Source organism: Prosopis cineraria, unplaced genomic scaffold (genome assembly GCF_029017545.1).
Source record: "Prosopis cineraria cultivar Desert tree isolate PC_DT_omini unplaced genomic scaffold, ASM2901754v1 PC11, whole genome shotgun sequence".
Lineage (NCBI taxonomy): Eukaryota > Viridiplantae > Streptophyta > Magnoliopsida > Fabales > Fabaceae > Prosopis > Prosopis cineraria.
Genome location: NW_026555342.1, coordinates 23375391 through 23395106, shown reverse-complemented (window position 1 = coordinate 23395106; position 19716 = coordinate 23375391). Strand labels below are relative to the sequence as shown.

At 30.2% G+C, this 19716-nt stretch overlaps 3 protein-coding genes across 7 annotated transcripts; 1 reads left to right on the top strand and 2 right to left on the bottom strand.

Annotated features, from left to right (window-relative positions):
• Positions 1–350: 350 nt before the first annotated feature.
• On the bottom strand, positions 351–3835 carry LOC129285288 (peptide methionine sulfoxide reductase B5-like). The gene is made up of 3 exons (XM_054920909.1): positions 3484–3835; positions 1384–1540; positions 351–679 (listed from the first exon to the last, which is right to left on the bottom strand). Exons 1-3 carry the CDS (start codon positions 3804–3806, stop codon positions 524–526), a joined length of 636 nt encoding a protein of 211 aa, XP_054776884.1. The 5' UTR covers positions 3807–3835; the 3' UTR covers positions 351–523.
• An 8308-nt stretch (positions 3836–12143) lies between these two features.
• Positions 12144–14542, top strand: LOC129285210 (uncharacterized). Of its 5 annotated transcripts, XM_054920788.1 has the most exons (4): positions 12187–12389; positions 12477–12800; positions 13532–13626; positions 14118–14542. In XM_054920788.1, the coding sequence occupies exons 2-4, from the start codon at positions 12684–12686 to the stop codon at positions 14221–14223; spliced, it is 318 nt and encodes a 105-aa protein (XP_054776763.1). In that variant the 5' UTR covers positions 12187–12389; positions 12477–12683; the 3' UTR covers positions 14224–14542. The 5 variants fall into 5 exon arrangements, 1 of the variants encoding a protein (XP_054776763.1); XR_008587109.1 differs by having other exon boundaries at positions 12187–13266; XR_008587110.1 differs by lacking the exon at positions 13532–13626 and having other exon boundaries at positions 12144–12800.
• Positions 14543–16216: 1674 nt separating this feature from the next.
• Positions 16217–19694, bottom strand: LOC129287109 (peptide methionine sulfoxide reductase B5-like). Its single transcript, XM_054923262.1, has 3 exons — positions 19282–19694; positions 17237–17393; positions 16217–16529 (listed from the first exon to the last, which is right to left on the bottom strand). The coding sequence occupies exons 1-3, from the start codon at positions 19602–19604 to the stop codon at positions 16374–16376; spliced, it is 636 nt and encodes a 211-aa protein (XP_054779237.1). The 5' UTR covers positions 19605–19694; the 3' UTR covers positions 16217–16373.
• Between the last annotated feature and the right edge of the window lie 22 nt (positions 19695–19716).

The window sequence follows — 19716 nt, the reverse complement described above, 5'->3', positions numbered from 1 at the left end:
AACTCATGTTTTTCCGATAAATTATAAAGAAGTTGAATCCAATCTATGAAGTATAGTTGCCAAGTTGTGCGACTGCAAGTAGAGAGAAATATAATTTTGGTGTCCTTCTAATAGTTTTTGGAATACAACAAATACTTGTCTACATGTATATGCAAATGGCCACTACTCCCTGTCTTAAGCATGGAAGCCCCTCAGAAAAGGAGGTTTGTCATCCTTTTGCAACATTCACAAATTCATTACAAAACTAAGTACTATAATCTTATTATTACAAAAGATAAATAAAATATTTTAAAAAAAAAAAAAACACACACACACACACACCCCTGGGGAAAGATACTTACATCTGAATCTGACACATACTCAACTATGAACTGCAAGAACAGCTCATTTATATTAAGAATCAGCTCATTCAAAACCATGTAGGGAGTCATTAGTCAATGGAGCTAAGTTGCAGTCTGAATACATTGCATAATCATCTTATGGAATTTAGAGCACGCATTGGTCATACATATGGCTGAGAACATTAAGAAGAATTGGCGGGTACAAACTTGAGCGAAATGCTATTCACACAGTGGCGTTCATTGGTAGGAGTTCGGAATCCTTCATTTTTAAAAACATGACCCAGATGTCCCCCACATGCTGCACATGTTATCTCTATCCTCCTTCCATCTGGGTCCGGCTGTTCCATGCATTCAAAACATCACAATCCCATCAGCCTCAATTGCTTCCCCAATTTAACAATCACACATGTAGACATTCTGTATATTATAAAGGGGCAATGAAACTTTTGATCCTTTAAGTTTGCTTCAGTTTTTGATTTAACTCCAGAAGTTCAATATTTATCAATCAAATATTTAAAGTTTCATAACCATACACAATTAATCCCAGTAATGTTATTTCCCTTTTAGACCATAAAGATTAATTGTGTATGGTCATGAATCTTTAGAGACTTGATTAGTAAACATTAAAATTCTGAGACTAAATTAATAATAGAGGCAAATGTTAAAGGACCAAAAGTTTCATTACCTCTATTGTAAATGTTACCTTAGATCAATCTTTACCACTGTTACTGCAATTTTGAGGCATAGTGAAAATTTAAAACCACCATATTTTAATTAGTATTTTTAATAATTTTAGTTGCTTTAATTTAATAATTAGAAAGAGAGACAAAATAGCTCTGATAAATAAACAAGTAACAGCTATAAGAAAAGCATTGCTCTACTTGACCAGGTTAAACAAAAACTTGAGCTTCCAATAGACTGCTCTCATTGAAAGTACGATTAAATTGCTTCATTTATAAAACTAGAGGGGCTGAAAGAGCAATGAGGCCATAAACATAACAGCAAAGGCAAAGAGGGCAAACCAGAAAAAGGGTTAACTCACCGTGCGATTTATGGCTCCTGGAAGACCCTCATAGAAGGCGGGCCAGCCACACCCAGAATTAAATTTCGTTGTGGACTTGTAGAGAGGAGTGCCACAACCTGCACAGTTGTAGATTCCCTCATCAAAGAACTTGTCATATTCTCCTGTTCCTGGATACCTGCATAATACAAAACCATCTTCTTGATAACATGAAGGCTAATTACCCATCTCGAGTATTATCACCTATTCAAGTTGGCAAATTATTTCCATATCTTCTCATTCATTTCCCCTCTATTCGGCCCCATCTGGTTGAACCATTTCAAAACTACTTTTATTGCACAAAAAGTAATATATATATATATATATATATATAATGTTACTTATATCATTATCATTTGACAGCAATTGCCCCTTTTTATTATCATTTTTATGTAAAGACAGCAGATATATTTGCTATACATATAATTACTTTTATTTCAACTTTTTAGTATCGTTTTTATGCAAAGACAGCAGATATATTTGCTATACATATAATTACTTTTATTTCAATTATCTTTGCTTTCATTTCTATTGTATTCTGCGTACCAAATGACTATATAAATTACTCATGACTCAGAAATCAAAGTGACAAGACAAGATGTTGCACGTAAGTGGAAAAACTAGAAGGCAAGTAAACCACATCTTACAAGGATGATTAGAGAACAGAAGGCCACTTTTATGAAGCCCTAGAAAGTGTTTGGGATTATAAGATGGGATCGGATGGGATGGGATATTCATTACTAGAACGGAGTGGAATACAATGGTGAATTATGTTCATTCCACTGTAATTAAAGGAGTATCAGGGCTTGACCAAAGAATAGGTCGCTTCCATGCAAGGCTAAATCAAATTTCTCAACACTATACTCTTTGATTGAATATTAATGCAGAACTCGTGGAGCTTCTCCACTTCCTCATACACCTTTAGTGGGTAAATCATCTCCAGACCATCATGGGATGGGATGCTGCCTTCTAAATGTATGATCCAATCGACTTAAAACTAAGTACTCATTCATATCTAGATTCCAATGAAACGGTTCAACAAATTACAAAATGCATATTCGCTCTCACTAGTTTTCTCGGCAAGCATTGACCAAACTAGAAGTTGAAGAGGGGAAGAGGTGGTGATGGCAACTGAAAGAGTCAGAGAGGGGAGCTTTTTTTTGGAAGTGAAAATATACATTTTCATCTTACAGGTGTAGAAGTATTCTTGTAATTGAATATTTATTCCCCCATCATTCCATCCTTGACCTCCAAGTTCGGGATGAGAAAAATTGGGTTTAGGATGTTCCTCTCCCTCCTAAACAATTCTTCCAAACAATGGCTTGAGTTTCTTGGTTGTGCCACTTCATTTCATTCTATGCAAAATAACACCCCCCCCCCCAAAAAAAAAAAAAAGGTGTTCCCCTAAGAGTATTCTCCACAAATTTCTCGTTTAAGAAAATGTGCCAAGGTTTCCACAGATTCGAATGTTTCTCGTAGAGAACAGTATCAGTATGGTGTCATATACGGGACAATGAACTAGTAATTCTACCTTTCTTATGTTAAAGAAAGAAAAAAACAAAACAAAAGCAAAAGTAGCATCGTAGTTATAAATGATTAATCCAGATACTAATTCATGTAAAGAAACTAATGTAACTATCAATCTGGAAGTTGAAAGAAAATCCTCTTTTACGTAGCCTGCGAGTTTTCTTAGAGTAAAACACTTCTTCATCACCGTCGATTGGGACACCTCCATCTTCTTAACACAATATATAACTCAAAATTGGACATTAAGTTTTGAAGATCAAACATAGCCGAAGGTTAAATCTATGTTTATCTGTCTTCCCTGAATCATAATCTCCATAAGTAAAAATAATAAAAGCCAGTAAAACGCCTTAATTCCGAAATTAGTCACTGAAAAGCAATCTCTTAATCTTAATCATACGTTCATTCTCAAAATTAACCCGAATTAACGAAAAAGTCCATCGAAATTTCAAAAATCTTCAATTCAACTCAAAACAAAGAAAGAAAAAAAAAATCCAAACACATTAAACCAGCAAATTAGCATAATCCATGCTATCCCAATGGGGAAGATAATCTTACTCAGTGCCCTTTTGTCTGAGAATATTAAACTGTTCAGGGGAGAGAACAGCCCGCCACTCTTCCTCCGATTTCTGAACAGACCCAGGAGCAGCCATGGCCACAATTCCACCACGAAAACCACGCTTAAGTGCGGGGATAATGATGGGCTTCGACGAGAAGATGTTGGAGTGAGTATTGAACAGTGAAGTAGGACGACGATTAGGATAAGAATGAAGAGGACGACGGAGGGTAGAGAAGAAGGTATGTGTGGTTCCGGGGTTAAGGAGTACAATGGAATTGGAAGAGGAAAGAGGTGAGAGTCTGAGAATACTATTGAAGCCCATCTTGTATTGTTATTATAGAGTGACGAGGAGCGAAAGATTAGGGGGTTACGCTTTCCTTTTGGAGGATTCATGGTCGTGATCGCTAATCTAGAGCCTTCATTTGTTTTATTTAAAAAGCAAAAAAAGAGAAGAAAAGAAAAACTTCAAAGTAAATTTAAAAATAAGGATTGAGTTTCACGGACTATCAATCTAAATTCATTGTTATAAAAATCTAAATTTAAAAAAATGATACTTATAGAAAAATCAGGTTTAAAATTCGGTCCTAATAGACACTGAAAAAATGTGTTTAATTCAAGTAGCCTTTTTAGGTTTTTTTTACAAGTAAAAATTAAAATATTTTTCAACTTTTAAATTGTATTTCAACTTTAAAATATATAGTACCTTAAGATTAGAATTTCTACACTTTAATATTATCATTTGTATTTAAAAAAGATGAAATGTTATAATTAAAATTTTTAATTTTAAATAATATAAATAATAATAATAATAATAATAATTGATTTATGGGCTCAGTCTAAGTCTTTTAAATAAGGGTTGAATTTCATAAATAAATTATTTTTAAGAAAATTAAGGTTTCAGCTCATATGGGTCAGATTCACCAGATTTCTAGTTATATTTGTGAAGTGTTTTTGTTTTTACTTTTTTTTTTTTGAAAAAATATAACCATTGGTCCAAATGTATTTATCATATTTGGGTTTTTTTCCCAAGATATTCCCACAATGGGTGGGCATGAAACAATCTTTCGAGAAATTTAAATATTATTTAAAGAGTTGTCCTCTCTCAAGCAATAGTTTCCATACATATGTTCAAAAATTAAACTCTGAAATAATATTTAAGAGGCCTAAAATGTTATTATATGTGCCACACTTACTTGATTTAACATATTTTGATATTATTATTATTCTCTATAATTTTTTCATTGATCCAAGTCCTTTAAATTTAAATATTTATAACGTTAGTCTTTTTTTTGTCATTGATAGAGTTAAATCTATTTATGTACATATAACTAAATTGATTTTATTATTGAGTTGAAAAAATTATGATAGGTTGGACTTTGTATGAGCAAAATAGCAACTAATATTTCTTTCTGTCTTAGCTGTTGTGTCTTTTTTCTTTGAAAATCCATGACTCATTTGAATATTTTAATTTAATCTTTTATTTTTTTTTGCCTTCTAGTAAATTTTTATAAAATTTATCATAATTTTAACAAATCAAGAAAGAGTAATCGATTATGTACGCATTAACTATCGTTAAGTTTTTATAGTCATATTTAAAAAAATAAGAACTAATATTACAATCAGATGAAATTTAAATGACCTAGAGCAATGAAAATAATAGAAGAACTAATATTAAAGAATGCTAAAAATATAAATAACAATAGCTGTATTTTTCCCATCTTTTTATATAATAAAATATGTTTTTTGATGGATAAATTTTAATCAATAATCAATACTCCATCTCGTCTTAATGAGAAAAAATATTTATTACTTCTTCTAAACATAAAATATTTTTAATTGAATCTCACTTTTTAATAAAATAGTTATTTATTTTTAAATTAATATTTTTTTTTATATTTACTCCTATTTAATATGTGTTTCACCTTGAAAAAAATATAAAGTAATTTATTGAATAAGAATACTTTTGGAGAAAAAAGTAATTATTATATTTTAAAAAGTTAAAAATACATACATTTTTTATTATCCAAGCCATGAAAATGTAAATTTTTAATGGAGGGAGTATGTATTTTATCTTTTATTAAAATTAATTACCACAATAAAAATGTATGTAAAAATTAAAAGTTGGTCTAAAAGGGTCAATAAGTATTAACTTGATTTACAATTTCATTTCAAAAACAATGTTACTTTCCTTGTAAACTTTTAACACACACACACACAACACGCGCACAGATACATAGAGCATTTTGAAATCTATCCAAAAGGTTGTCAGCTTTTAAGAAATGCTTTCTATTCATGTATCTCCAGAAATGAAGCACTGAAATATCATTTAAAGGACTTAGATTAGTGTCATCTATACTGCACTCACTTGATTATCGTGCACAATTTTTTATTATTATTATTTTATTTTGCTTTTTACATTTATTGTTCGGACAGATATGTATATATATATGTATATGTATATGTATGTATACATACATACATACACACACAATTTAATTTAGTTTTCTTTTCCATTAGTTTCAATGCTTTCCTCTTATCCTATTTATAAGTTGAGAGATAAAATTTTTTAATTTTATTTATAAGTCATTAAATTTTCAACACAACCCTCCCTCCCTCCCTCCCTTTCTGTGATAAAACAAGTTTTACTTTTTACATTAAATATATATATATATATATATATATATGTATGTGTGTATGTATGTATATATATATATTTAATATGAGTAAAATTGAAATTTTATTAAATTTTATGATAGAGTTAATGAATTTTAAAGTTTTTATTATTTTAATTAAATATGTTAAAAGTAATTTTTGAATAAGAATATAAATTGATTGAATGTATCTGAATTATTAAAAAAATGAAAATATATGGTGTGGTTTAATTCTTTGTGTTATTCTTCACTTGTTGTGATTCTAATGAATGTTTGGCCAAGTAGAAAGAAACTTTTCTTTTTAGTATCAAATTATCATCCAATTTCCTATATTATAGTTATATTGGAACTCAACTAATTATTGAAGTATAAACGTAGGATTATCATTCTCAATCTTTCATTTTATTTTGAGTCTCAACTTATCTCTCTTATTTTTTAAAAAATTTTTATATTGTCCAAATAAAAAATTTAAAATATGAAATTTAAAATTTAAAATTTAAATTGTAAATTCAAATCTATTGGTCCAAATGTTATCTTAATTCTTTATAAATAAGACCTAATGCTTTTTTTTCATAAATAAATAAAAAACTATACTTAGAGTTATTTCTCGTTAAAAATGTGACGATATGAATTCAAAATATTCAAAAATATTAAGTATTATATTTTTGTTGAAAGATTTCTGTGGGAACTTTGAAAATCTATTTGCTTCTAATAGAGCTCAATGTGCTATACTACATTGAGTGGCTTTTCTTTTTTTCTTTTTTCTGTTTTTGAAAGAGCAATACTCCCTTCATCCTTATATATAAAAAGTTTTTTTTAAAAAAAAATTTGTTCCTAAATATAAGAGATTGTAAACATATTTTTTTACTAAATGAATCATTATACCCTTATTACATTGAGAAGGGAAAAAAATAAGTATTTTTATTAATTTACTTTAAAAAAATATTCATTTTTTATTTAGAATAATTAGGGGAAAAATAGGAATATTGATCTATTTTTAAGTAAATAATTAACTTTTATTGATTTGTGTGATTCAATTAAAAATATATTATACACAAGGATGGAAGGAGTATGTAGAAAGTAAGGCATGTCAATTTGAGTTTTAAAATCTATAGATCAGTCAAAAATTAAAAAAAATGTAGCTGTAAATCATGAGAACTTATTTACAATTGACTTCTGGTTTTTAGAATCGAGCTCGTGGTTTTACAAGTGAGGCTTCGATTTTAAAGAGTCATAATATTTTCTACCATGTAGTGGCAATTTTGATTTATGGAATTATTTTTTAATCAAAGACTTTGGTGCTGCCATGACATTTTCAAATTCATCTCTTTTGGGCCAAATCTTCAAACAACGGCTTTTTTTATCAAAATGCTATATACGGTAAAAAAAATTCTTAAAATGCTACAGCGTGAAAAGTATTTTTCAAAATACTATACCAAAAATTATTCATGTGAAGAACAATTTTAATGTTCTGAAGAAGTCGTTCTCGCCTGGAATGATTTTATGGTGAGAAATTATTTTTTTATTGCATTAAAAGTGAAATTATGTACTGCCTGAATAATTTCAGCTTATTATTATCGATTTCACATTTTATTTTCAGTCATTGCATTCTTTTAACACGTTATCATTTTGTGAAAATCTTTAGCATAATACATGTTCATGTGAGAATAAAAAATTCATGTGAGAATAAAAAATTCATGCACAATAGCTATAAAAAGGTCTAAAAGCATAAAGATGCGATAGCAAAGTTGAAGTTAGATAGTACAAAGCTAATTTTTTCACTGACATACTATACAATATAAAAAAATATTAAAATATTGCACAAAATGCTACATTTAAAATCGTGTAGGGGAAAAACAATTTTTAAAATTCATCACCATAAGGATGATTTCTTCAATTTATCAATTCAGTTTTAGAAATGATTTATGAACTTCAACTGTACCTTACAATTGCAATAATAATTTAGTAATCATTTGAATGAAAATGATAAATAATAATTGATTCTAATATGATTAAGGAATTATTATGAGGTGTATTAAATTAAAAATTATTAATAATAAATAAATATTTAAAAGAATGCAAGAACTAAGAATAAAATATTAAATCAGTAATAATAAACTAAAATCATTCAAGTAGTGAATGATTTCACTTTTAATGCAATAAAAAAATAATTTTTCACTTTAAAATCATTTCAGACGAGAACAATTTTTTTTTAGAACTTCAAAGTCATTCTTCCTATGAATAATTTTTGGTATAATATTTCAAGAAATACTTTTCACGTTGCAGCATTTCAAAAAAATTTTTAACTGTATGCATCATTTTGGTAAAAAAGCCTCAAACAAAGTATTTTCAATTTTTGGTTCACAATGTTAGCCAAAAAAAAAATTTGGTTCATAGATATTTTTTTTATTCATACATGTGTCCTTCTATTAGTAATAATCACATTTAAAATATAAATGAATACTAAATGTTAACACATTTAGCAATAGTGTTGCTTACGTATGAGAAAATCGAGTGTAGACATTATAAATAAATAAAGAATCTGTTTTTTTTTTGTATATAAAGAAAATTTGTTAAAATTTGGGTCACAATAAAGAAATTAATTTTCTGTACAAGATTTTGAATTCAAATTCAAATTTATAAATTAAAAATTTGGAGCAAAGAAGAGATCACGTTTAAAAAAAGCATCCTATTTAAAACCTAATAATAATCAAATTTAAGATTTAAGAGAGTATAATAATGTTAAAACTTTATGAAATCTTCCATGATAAGATATTTTATTATTATGTCTTATCTTATACATTGCATGTTGGCTTTGAAAAAAAAAAAAGGAAAGAAATAGCATACATTGTAATATGATTTTTTGGGCAAAAATTATTGAAATGACACCAAAGGTTTTTTTTTTTTTGGGACAAAGAGGCGACACCAAAGTGCTTTGAAACATTGCTAAAACTGATTTTTTTTTTTTTCAAAAGAACATGTTAAAATCAATAGACGATTCTAGTTAAAAAAGATTAGGTTGCTTAAACACGAAATCTCGTTTGCAAGTACATATAAATAAAGAAAATGTTTTTGGAAAAGCTTCCTCCTTGTGCGAGATAATGCTCAAATTTTGCATAATCAGATATTTCTATTTTAAAGAAAAAAAGAACTTGTTAAAAAACCAATTAAATCAATAAAAAAAAACTAATTAAAAAGGCATGGCCACTTTTTTAAAGCAACATTACTCCCAAGTCCCTTACATCGCAATAAATAATTAAAAATATTTTTAAATTTTTTAATTTACAATGCTATTTCACAATTATTGATTATAAATAAGTTTTAGTATATATTTATCAAAATTGGAGCTTAATATAGGTTGGACCATTTTAGCTTGCATTGTCTCACTTGAAACTGCTGCAAACTAGCTCGCTTTTTTTATACTTTTTAAAATCTCACACGCATAAACAAGAAAAATAAGTAAAAAAAAAATTCCACAATATTTGTACATAAATCGAAATATGATGAACATGTCCCTTGGTTTATTTTATCATATGTGACAAGTGAAATGATCCGTGGATAGTATTAATTTGGGTTAATTTTTTGGTCTTTTCTCCTTCTTTTATTTTAACATTTTTTATTTTTGTCCTAGAATATACTTATACACATTATTTATATTTTTCCAAATTTTTTAAGGATAAATTGATCCCAAAAAAATTGTGCTAAAAAATATGGATCATTGGAGTGTGGATGATTCACATTGATATACAAAAAATTTATCATTGATATACAATAAGTTTATCATTAAAAATTTAAAAATTTGTAAGAGTTTTATCATTGATATGTAAAGGTATATCATTGACAAATATAATAAATCGGCCATAATATAAAATATAATAAATGTTGTACTGTTTGCTAGATTTGATTCTATAACATGGATTATATATGCAAAAAGTTCCAATTTTTACTCTCTAATGTTATAAGTAAATCACTATTCCTATAATCCTATCACCGAGCAAAACTCTTAATATAGTAGCTAAATAACTAATTAACACAAATTAATACTAAGAAAATTAGTTAATTTAGTTATTTGTAAAAAAAAAACATGTCTTGGTCTCTTTAAAATATTACTCCTTTTGCTGAAAAATATAAGATATTTTTGAGCAGATGGATGTTAAAAAATATAAGACATTTTTAGTCTTTCGAGGTGTAATCATTGCCTTTTTTTTTAAAGTGTCCCTATTGATAAATAATTTTATACTTATTGTAGAGTGTTTAATAAAAGTACATATGAAAAGAAAGGATTAGTTTAAAAGTAGGTAACTATTTTATTAGGAGGTGAGATTTAATTAAAAATATTTTATATTTTTAAACGAAGAGAATATTTCTTTTAATTATTTACGTAGAAAACTACCCATATTAATTACACACGGGGGGAGCTTGGGAGAAATTAACATTAATAAATATATGAGAGAAAGGAGATTGTTGCCTTATATTTAAGCTCAAAGCAAATTCTTCAACTAGTTTTGAGTCTTATGTTCATGTTTGGAGTTTTTTTTTTTGATTTAACTTGTGAAATTGATAATTTGATATATAGATCATTAATTTACAACTTTTGATCTTTCAGCTAATTATTATTAAATTGACATTTGGAAGCCTAATCGTGATTTATTTTCTTAAAAAAAAGTCCAAATAGTAATAATTTTATCTTGACCAACAATAAGTGTTTAGTTTTTATTCTCTCTTATTTTATTTATAAATTACTTCTAACATGTTTCATTAGAATTAAGAAAATATTCAACCTCAATAACTGTATTTTGAAGTTTAATAAGTTTTCACTTCTACTATCTAATAAAAACAAAAAGAATCATTTTTAATATTTTCTATCATTTAATAATATAAAAGTAAAAATCAACCTAAAAAATAATAAAGTACTCAATAAATAATATTGAAATAAATCTTTTGTCTACCATTTATAAATATAATAAGAAACTATAGAAATTAAATTGTTTTAAGTTAAAGTTTAGAGATTTGATTGTTAATTGAGAAAAAGTTGAAGGGCCAAAAGTTTCAAAAATAAATTAACTTTAAAAATTGTAATTTTTCTTAAATATAAGAAAAATAGTTTTTAAAAAATTGTCACTCAACAACATGATTTTAGTGCTAAAGTGCTGATCTTATTTATTTAAAAACTTTAGTCCCTAAGTTTTAAGAAATAATTTTAATTTTTATAATTTTATTTTCTAAAATATAGGAACCAACATTTTAAATGACTAAAATTATAAAAATTAAATCATATAAATTTAAAATTAAAAAATTCTTTTAACTGAATTAAAATTACAGAAATCAAATAAATAATTTTTTCTACTCTTTTAGAACGTGAATCCTTTATATTAGAATAGCTAAACATTGTCCTAGAAGATATTATAATAGCCAAACCAATGAGCAAACACGCTGTTTATAAGTTATAAATAGTATTATTTAGGGAAATCCATTTTGTTGGTACCTATAATTTTCTTCAGTTTTTAATTTGGTACCTATATTTTTTCTTTATTCTCTCCTTTAAGTTTCCTTCGTTAAACAGGTTACCCCTTAAATGTTTTTGAAATCCCTTGAGGGACTTGCAGAACACAGAAGGCGTTAACATTGAACCTTGAAACTCAGGAACTTTTTTTTATAGGTTAAAGTATAAATTTATTTTTAAAGTTATCACTCAGGCACACCTGATATTCTTAAGTACTTTTTTACGTAATGTCATCCCCAACATTTTTTAAGTTGGTGCAATCTCGCCCTATTATTAAAATTTGATCAGTTGACTATTAAGTTAAAAATTTTGACTGTTAATAGTTTGTTAACTTGCCACATCAGCTTCCACATATAATTCTCTTTCCTCATCTCTTCTACCAGTTGCCCCCCTCACTCCTCTCTTCCAAGGGAGAGGGAATCTCCTTTTTTTTTTTTTTTTTTTTACTTTTCCATCTGCACTGTTATATTATTTTATTAAATAAATTTTTTTAAAAATGAAATTAATAAAAAATGGAGATAAAAAAGTGAAAAAAAAAGAGAGAAGAAAAGGAAGTCCTTCTTCCCTTCCTCCAAGCCCATATTCTAGTCACAGCCAAAATTCCAAACCCACATGAACCCTCCCCCTCTTCGTCTTCATCCTCCTCCACCTCATCATCATATCACTGTCGATATGAGCTAGCACATCATTTGTAAATATAGAGGGGAAGGAATCAATCAGATCCATTCGTTCACGTCCATCTATTAGTCTGGTTTGTCTCGCCATCAAATCCTTTCGTGAATTTCAGACTCTAAGGCTATGATTGACATGCAATTTCTGACTTGAACTTTGTTAATAGACCATAAGAGCAGCAAGGCTCGGAGTTGGGATGCGATTGGCTTTTTTCCATCGATGCCGAGGAAGTTGTTCACATCATGATTACTAGTTCATTTTCTTCATTCCTTCTGTTGCCCTGTTCTTCAGTAATCTTCTTCTATAAAACCTAGAAAAGGGTTTAACCAAAACCCAAATCTCACACCCTTGAATTCGTTGACGTCCTCGCGTGATGGAAGAGCCCGAGCATAGCCTTAAGTGTGGGAGGGGAATGGAATTCAAAGCCTTGATTTTTACTTGTAGAGCGGTATGGGCTTGGAGGGGAAGGAAGAGCTTAAGCACGATTCAAGTTCGTCAAATTCAAAGCGTTGACTTTTTATTGAGACCAATAGTTTGTATTGTATTATAGTTATGAGATTATGGTTTTCTAATTTGTCTTCAGATTTTTTGTTTTAGATTAATCTTGTAATGATTTTTTATATCTTTAGGTTTGATTTATTCTAGTTTCTGCTTTGATATATTTCTGGGTTCGATCTTTTTAAATTAACCCAATCTTCATTGAAGTTACATCTCCTTGGCTTCATCACTTGGATTTTGGCGTGGCTGGATGTGTGTCAATGGTCTTTTTGGCATAAATTTTGCTAACTCTCTGCCTGGTTCATATGAAGAGAACTTGAATTCTTGATCTGGGGTTTAGTTTCTTGTGTTTTTGCCTGCTCTTAGATGTTTTAGAAAGCCTCATGTTCTGGATCTGGGTTTTCAATTCTTGACTGACATCCGGCAAGGTATAAGGGAGATGAAGCATTTGCCAAGGTGTATGTGTTTTTCCTTTTCCTTTTTTTTAAATTTTTAATTTTTAAAAATATGCCACGTCAGCATGGAATTAAGCAAAATAAGTCAACTAAATGGTCAAGTGTTTGGATCTATTAGTTTAGGGTGACATTGTACTATTTTGAAAAACATTAGGATGAAATTGCACCAAAATATATTTAAGGATATCAGATGCGCCTGAATGGAAACTTTGAGAGTAGATTTGTATCTTAGCTCTTGTTTTTTTTTTTGTTTTTTTTTTTAAACTAGGAAACTCAGGAACTTCGAAGGCAGCCTGATGAGATTTGGGATCATCATTCATTAGGGAGCTTCACCTTGATCTTCATTCAACATAAAGCAAGAAGGTGATTAGGGATCTCATTTCACCCATGAGAGTGATTTCGAAAATTAGGGATTTGAGTTCTGCACAAAGCGATTGGGTGATCCAACTTCGTCTTTGAGTGTTAGGGCGATTCGACTTTGTCTTCATGCAGCCAGTTGATCTCATTCATCAGAAAGAGGACCTAGAATTCATGGATTAGTATTCAAATGGCTGCTTACTAGTTACTTCCCATAGTTTCATTCGAAATGCTTGCTTGCTTTGATTCTTATGTTACAAAACATAAGATGCCCAAACTACATCTTTGTTCGACTAGTTGCTTTGAATTTGATAGGTCATAGTGTAATTTTATGAACTTCATAGTTATAGTCTAATTTTATTTTAGGATAATAATTACTTGGTATATTTTGATAGGTTCACTCATTGAATTTTTCTTCTCTTGAAAATGGTTCCCTCTCTAGATGGGCTGTAACCCCAAACACATTCTGATAATCTGATTTCATGTATGTTTAACAGAATTGCAATGGTAGGTTGTGTGCCTATAGAACCCCCAAGCTTTTATTCTAAAATGATGCAAGACTTAGTGGCAGCAATATGGTTTGGTGGAAGTATTGATTCTTGAAAAGTACTAAGAAGAGAATGAGAGCATGAAGGAAAACAAAGAGAAGGAGAGCATGAAGGAAGAGAAACAACATTTGAAAGAAGACAAAGCACACTTGAAACAAGAGAATGAGGGCATGGTGAAAGAGATTGAGAGGTTGAAGATAAATTTATAGAGCTTAAAGATTGTGTTGTTTATTAGTGGCTATCATGTATCTTTTATTGTACTAAAAGTAGTGGAATGTACTAAAAAGTAGTGGAATATGACGTAGGTAGATAGACCACTGTTATTGTAATTTATGAAACTATTATTATGAAAGAAAGATGAGTTTTGTTGCTAATGTCTTTCGTCAAGTAGTTCGAATATACTATTTTACTTTCACTTGGTTTCATATTTTTTGGTTTCTTATATTTGCGACAGCAAAAGAAAGACAGCATCCTAAATAGTAAATGACTCTGGATGGTATTTATATTTACTTTGCTGTTCATGAGGGGGATTTTTAATTGTTGTCCCTCTCTTCAAATGCAAAATGTGGTCCCAACACTATAACATGTGTCTTTACAAACATATAATATTGTGACAGTAAAAATATATTATTTTGTCAATAGTATGGGTCTTGTGACAGCAAATTGCATAAATGACAACAAGTTTAACATGACAATAGGGTTTCCAATGCATTTTTCACATTACTAGCAGCTTTTGTGCAATACCAGTAGGTAATGTGTGTGTAGCGTGTGAGGGGTCATATTAAGTGACAACAAGAAGAAAAAAAATGACAGAAAAAGTGACGCGAGATAGCAGCAAAGCTTATCTTGATTCCATAATAATGGTTTCATAAATTACAGTAAAAGTGGCCCATCTATCCACTTTATATGTCACTATTACAATACAACAAAAGATTCTAACAAAGAAAATGGTTCACCTACCTACTTCATTACATTCCACTACTTCCAAATATTCCTACTTAATCAGTAAGTACAACAGAAATGGTGACACCCACATTCCACTACATTCAAATACTCCTCCACAATAAACAACACAATTTTTAAACTCTTCAAGTTTTTCTTCAACCTCTCAGTCTGTTGCTTCATGCTCTCTATTCTTATTATAAGATGCTTTTAATTTTTTAATGGAATCTAAGAATGATAGTTAACTTATTAAATTCAATGTCTTAAAATAAAAAAATTAACTTTACCCTTATTAAAAATAAAGAGATGCATAATATACAATGAACTATAAAATTAAATTTACAATAAAAATAAAATTTAAAAATGATAACGAATAACCCTCCATACATCATATATTAGGGCTAAAACTTTTTTTTCAAAAAATTACCCTCTAAGAACCGAAGAGAGTACATAAATAAATATGTCTTTCTATATAAATATCATTAAAAAAATTGCAGAAAATATAAATTTTAGTTCCTCAATTTTTTTCTCAATTGTCAATTCAATTCTTAAACTTCAACACATTATAACTCAATCTCTATAGTCTTTTCATTAAGAATAGCTCATTCCTTATAATAATTTGACTTAGTATAACTCATCCTCCATAATTTCTTAATCTCATAAACTAAAAGGTTAAGTTGTGTTGAGTTATAATTCAATGAATAAATCGATAATTGAAAAAAGTTTAGGAACTAACCGTCATATCATCACAAATCATCACAAAAAATCATACTAGTTATAAATTATAAAGAAGTTAATTCCAAATTGTGAAGTATAGTTGCCAAGTTGTGTGACTACAAGAAGAGAAAAATACAATTCTGGAGTCCTTCTAATAGTTTTTGGAAGACAACAAATACTTTGCTACATGTATATGCAAATGGCCACTACTCCCTGTCTTTAGCATGGAAGCCTCTCAGAAAAGGTGGAGGTTTGTCATCCTTTCTCAACATCCACAAATTCATTACAAAACTAAGTGCTATAATCTTATTATTGCAAAAAAATAAATAATGTTAAAAAAAAAACCTGGGGAAAGATACTTATATCTGAATCTGACACATACTCAAATATGAACTAAAAGAACAGCTCATTTGTATTTGAGGAACAGCACATTCATAACTATGTATGTAGTCATTAGTCAATGGAGCTAAGTTGCAGTCTGAGTGCATTGCATAATCATCTTATGGAATTTAGAACACGCATTGGTGATACATATGGCTGCTAACATTAAGAAGAATTGGCGGGCACAAACTTGAGTGAAATGCTATTCACACAGTGGCGTTCATTGGTAGGAGTTGGGAATCCTTCATTTTTAAAAACATGACCCAGATGCCCCCCACATGCTGCACATGTTATCTCTATCCTCATTCCATCTGGGTCCGGCTGTTTCATGCATTCAAAATATCACAATCGCATCAGCCTCAATTGCTTCCCCAATTTAACAATCACACATGTAGACATTCTGTATATTATAAAGGGACAATGAAACTTTTGGTCCTCCAAGTTTGCTTCAGTTTTTGATTTAATTCCAGAAGTTCAATACTTATCAATCAAATATTTAAAGTTCCATAACCATACACAATTAATCCTAGTGATGTTATTTCCCTTTTAGACCATAAAGATTAATTGTTTATCGTCATGAATCTTTAGAGACTTGATTAGTAAACATTAAAATTCTGGGACCAAATTAATAACTGAGGCAAATTTTGAAGGACCAAAAGTTTCACTACCTCTCCTATAAATGTTACGTTAGATCAATCTTTATCACTGTTACTGCAATTTTGAGGCATAGTGGAAATTTAAAACCACCACATTTTAATTAGTATTTTTAATAATTTTAGTTGCTTTAATTTAATAATTAGAAAGAGAGACAAAATAGCTCTGATGAATAAACAAGTAATAACAGCTATAAGAAAAGCATTGCTCTACTTGACCAGGTTAAACAAAAACTTGAGCTTCCAATAGACTGCTCTTATTGAAAATACGATTAAATTGCTTCATTTATAAAACTAGAGGGCCTAAAAGAGCAATGAGGCCATAAACATAACAGCAAAGGCAAAGAGCGCAAACCAGAAAAAGGGTTAACTCACCGTGCGATTTATGGCTCCTGGAAGACCCTCATAGAAGGCAGGCCAGCCACACCCAGAATTAAATTTCGTTGTGGACTTGTAGAGAGGAGTGCCACAACCTGCACAGTTGTAGATTCCCTCATCAAAGAACTTGTCATATTCTCCTGTTCCTGGATACCTGCATAATACAAAACCATCTTCTTGATAACATGAAGGCTAATTACCCATCTCGAGTATTATCACCCAATGAAGTTGGCAAATTATTTCCATATCTTCTCATTCATTTCCCCTCTATTCGGCCCCATCTGGTTGAACCATTTCAAAGATGTGCTGCTTTTATTGCACAAAAAGTAATATATATATATATATATAATGTTAATTATATCATTGTCATTTGACAGCAATTCTCCCTTTTTATTATCATATGTAAAGACGACAGCGATATTTGCTATACATATAATTACTTTTATTTCAATTATCTTTGCTTTCATTTCTTTTGTATTCTGCATACCAAATGACTATATAAATTAATCATGACTCAGAAATCAAAGTGACAAGACAAGATGTTGCATGTAAGTAGAAAAACTAGAAGGCGAGTAAACCACATCGTATAAGGATGATTAGAGAACAGAAGGCCAATTTTATGAAGCCCTAGAAAGTGTTTGGGATTATAAGATGGGATCGGATGGGATGGGATATTCATTACTAGAATGGAGTGGAATACAATGGTGAATTATGTTCATTCCACTGTAATTAAAGGAGTATCAGGGCTTGACCAAAGAATAGGTTGCTTCCATGTAAGGCCAAATCAAATTTCTCAACACTATACTCTTTGATTGAATATTAATGCAGAACTCGTGGAGCTTCTCCACTTCCTCATACACCTTTAGTCGGTAAATCATCTCCCAGACCATCATGGGATGGGATGCTGCCTTCTAAATGTATGATCCAATCGACTTAAAACTAAGTACTCATTCATATCTAGATTCCAATGAAACAGTTCAACAAATTAAAAAATGCATATTTTCTTTCACTAGTTTCTCAGCAAGCATCGATCAAACTAGAAGTTGGAGAGGGGAAGAGGTGGTGATGGCAAGTGAAAGAGTCAGAGAGGGGAGCTTTGTTTTGGAAGTGAAAATATACATTTTCACCTTACAGGTGTAGAAGCATTCTTGTAATTGAATATTTATTCCCCCAATCATTCCATCCTGGACCTCCAAGTTTGGGATGAGAAAAATTGGGTTTAGGATGACCCAGGAAGCCATCCCTTGCCATTCCTCTCCCTCCTAAACAATTCTTCCAAACAATGGCTTGAGCTTCTTGGTTGTGCCACTTCATTCCATTCTATGCAAAATTAACCCCAAAAAAAAATACAAGAAAAAAGGTGTTCCCCTAACAGTGTTCTCCACAAATTTCTCGTTTAAGAAAATGTGCGAAGGTTTCCATAGATTCGAAAGTTTCTCATAGAGAACAGTATCAGTATGGTGTCAGATATACCGGACAGTGAACTAGGAATTCTACCTTTCTTATGTTAAAGAAAGAAAAAAATAAAAGCAAAAGTAGCATTGTGGTCAGAAATGATTAACCAGATACTAACTCATGTCAAGAAACTAATGTAACTATCAATCTGGAAGTTGAAAGTAAAATCCTCTCTTACGGAGCCTGCGAGTTTTCTTAGAGTAAAACACTTCTTCATCACCGTCGATTGGGACACCTCCATCTTCTTAACACAAGATATAACTCAAAATTGGACATTAAGTTTTGAAGATCAAACATAGCCGAAGGTTAAATCTCTGTTTATCTGTCTTCCCTGAATCATAATGTCCATAAGTAACAATAATAAAAACCAGTAAAACGCCTTAATTCCGAAATTAGTCACTGAAAACAATCTCTTAATCTTAATCATACGTTCATTCTCAAAATTAACCCGAATTGCCGAACAAGTCCATCGAAATTTCAAAATCTTCAATTCAACTCAAAACAAAGAAAGAAAAATCAAAATCCAAACACATTAAGGCAGAAAATTAGCATAATTCATGCCATCCCAATAAGGAAAATAATCTTACTCAGTGCCCTTTTGTCTGAGAATATGAAACTGTTCAGGGGAGAGAACAGCACGCCACTCTTCCTCCGATTTCTGAACAGATCCAGGAGCAGCCATGGCTACAATTTCACCACGGAAACCACGCTTAAGTGCGGGGATAATGATGGGTTTCGACGAGGAGATGTTGGAGTGAGTATTGAACAGTGAAGTAGGACGAGGACTAGGATAAGAATGAAGAGGGCGACGGAGAGTAGAGAAGAAGATGCGTGTGGTTCTGGGGTTAACAAGTACAGTGGAATTGGAAGGAGAAAGAGGTGAGATTCTTAGAATGTTGCTGAAGCCCATCCTGTGTTGTTATCTTTGTGTTCATCGGTCCGAGTTGGAGGCAGCGAGAGATTTGGGGGTTATGCTTTCCTTTTGGAATTCGCGGTCGTGATCGCTAATCCAGAGCCTACAT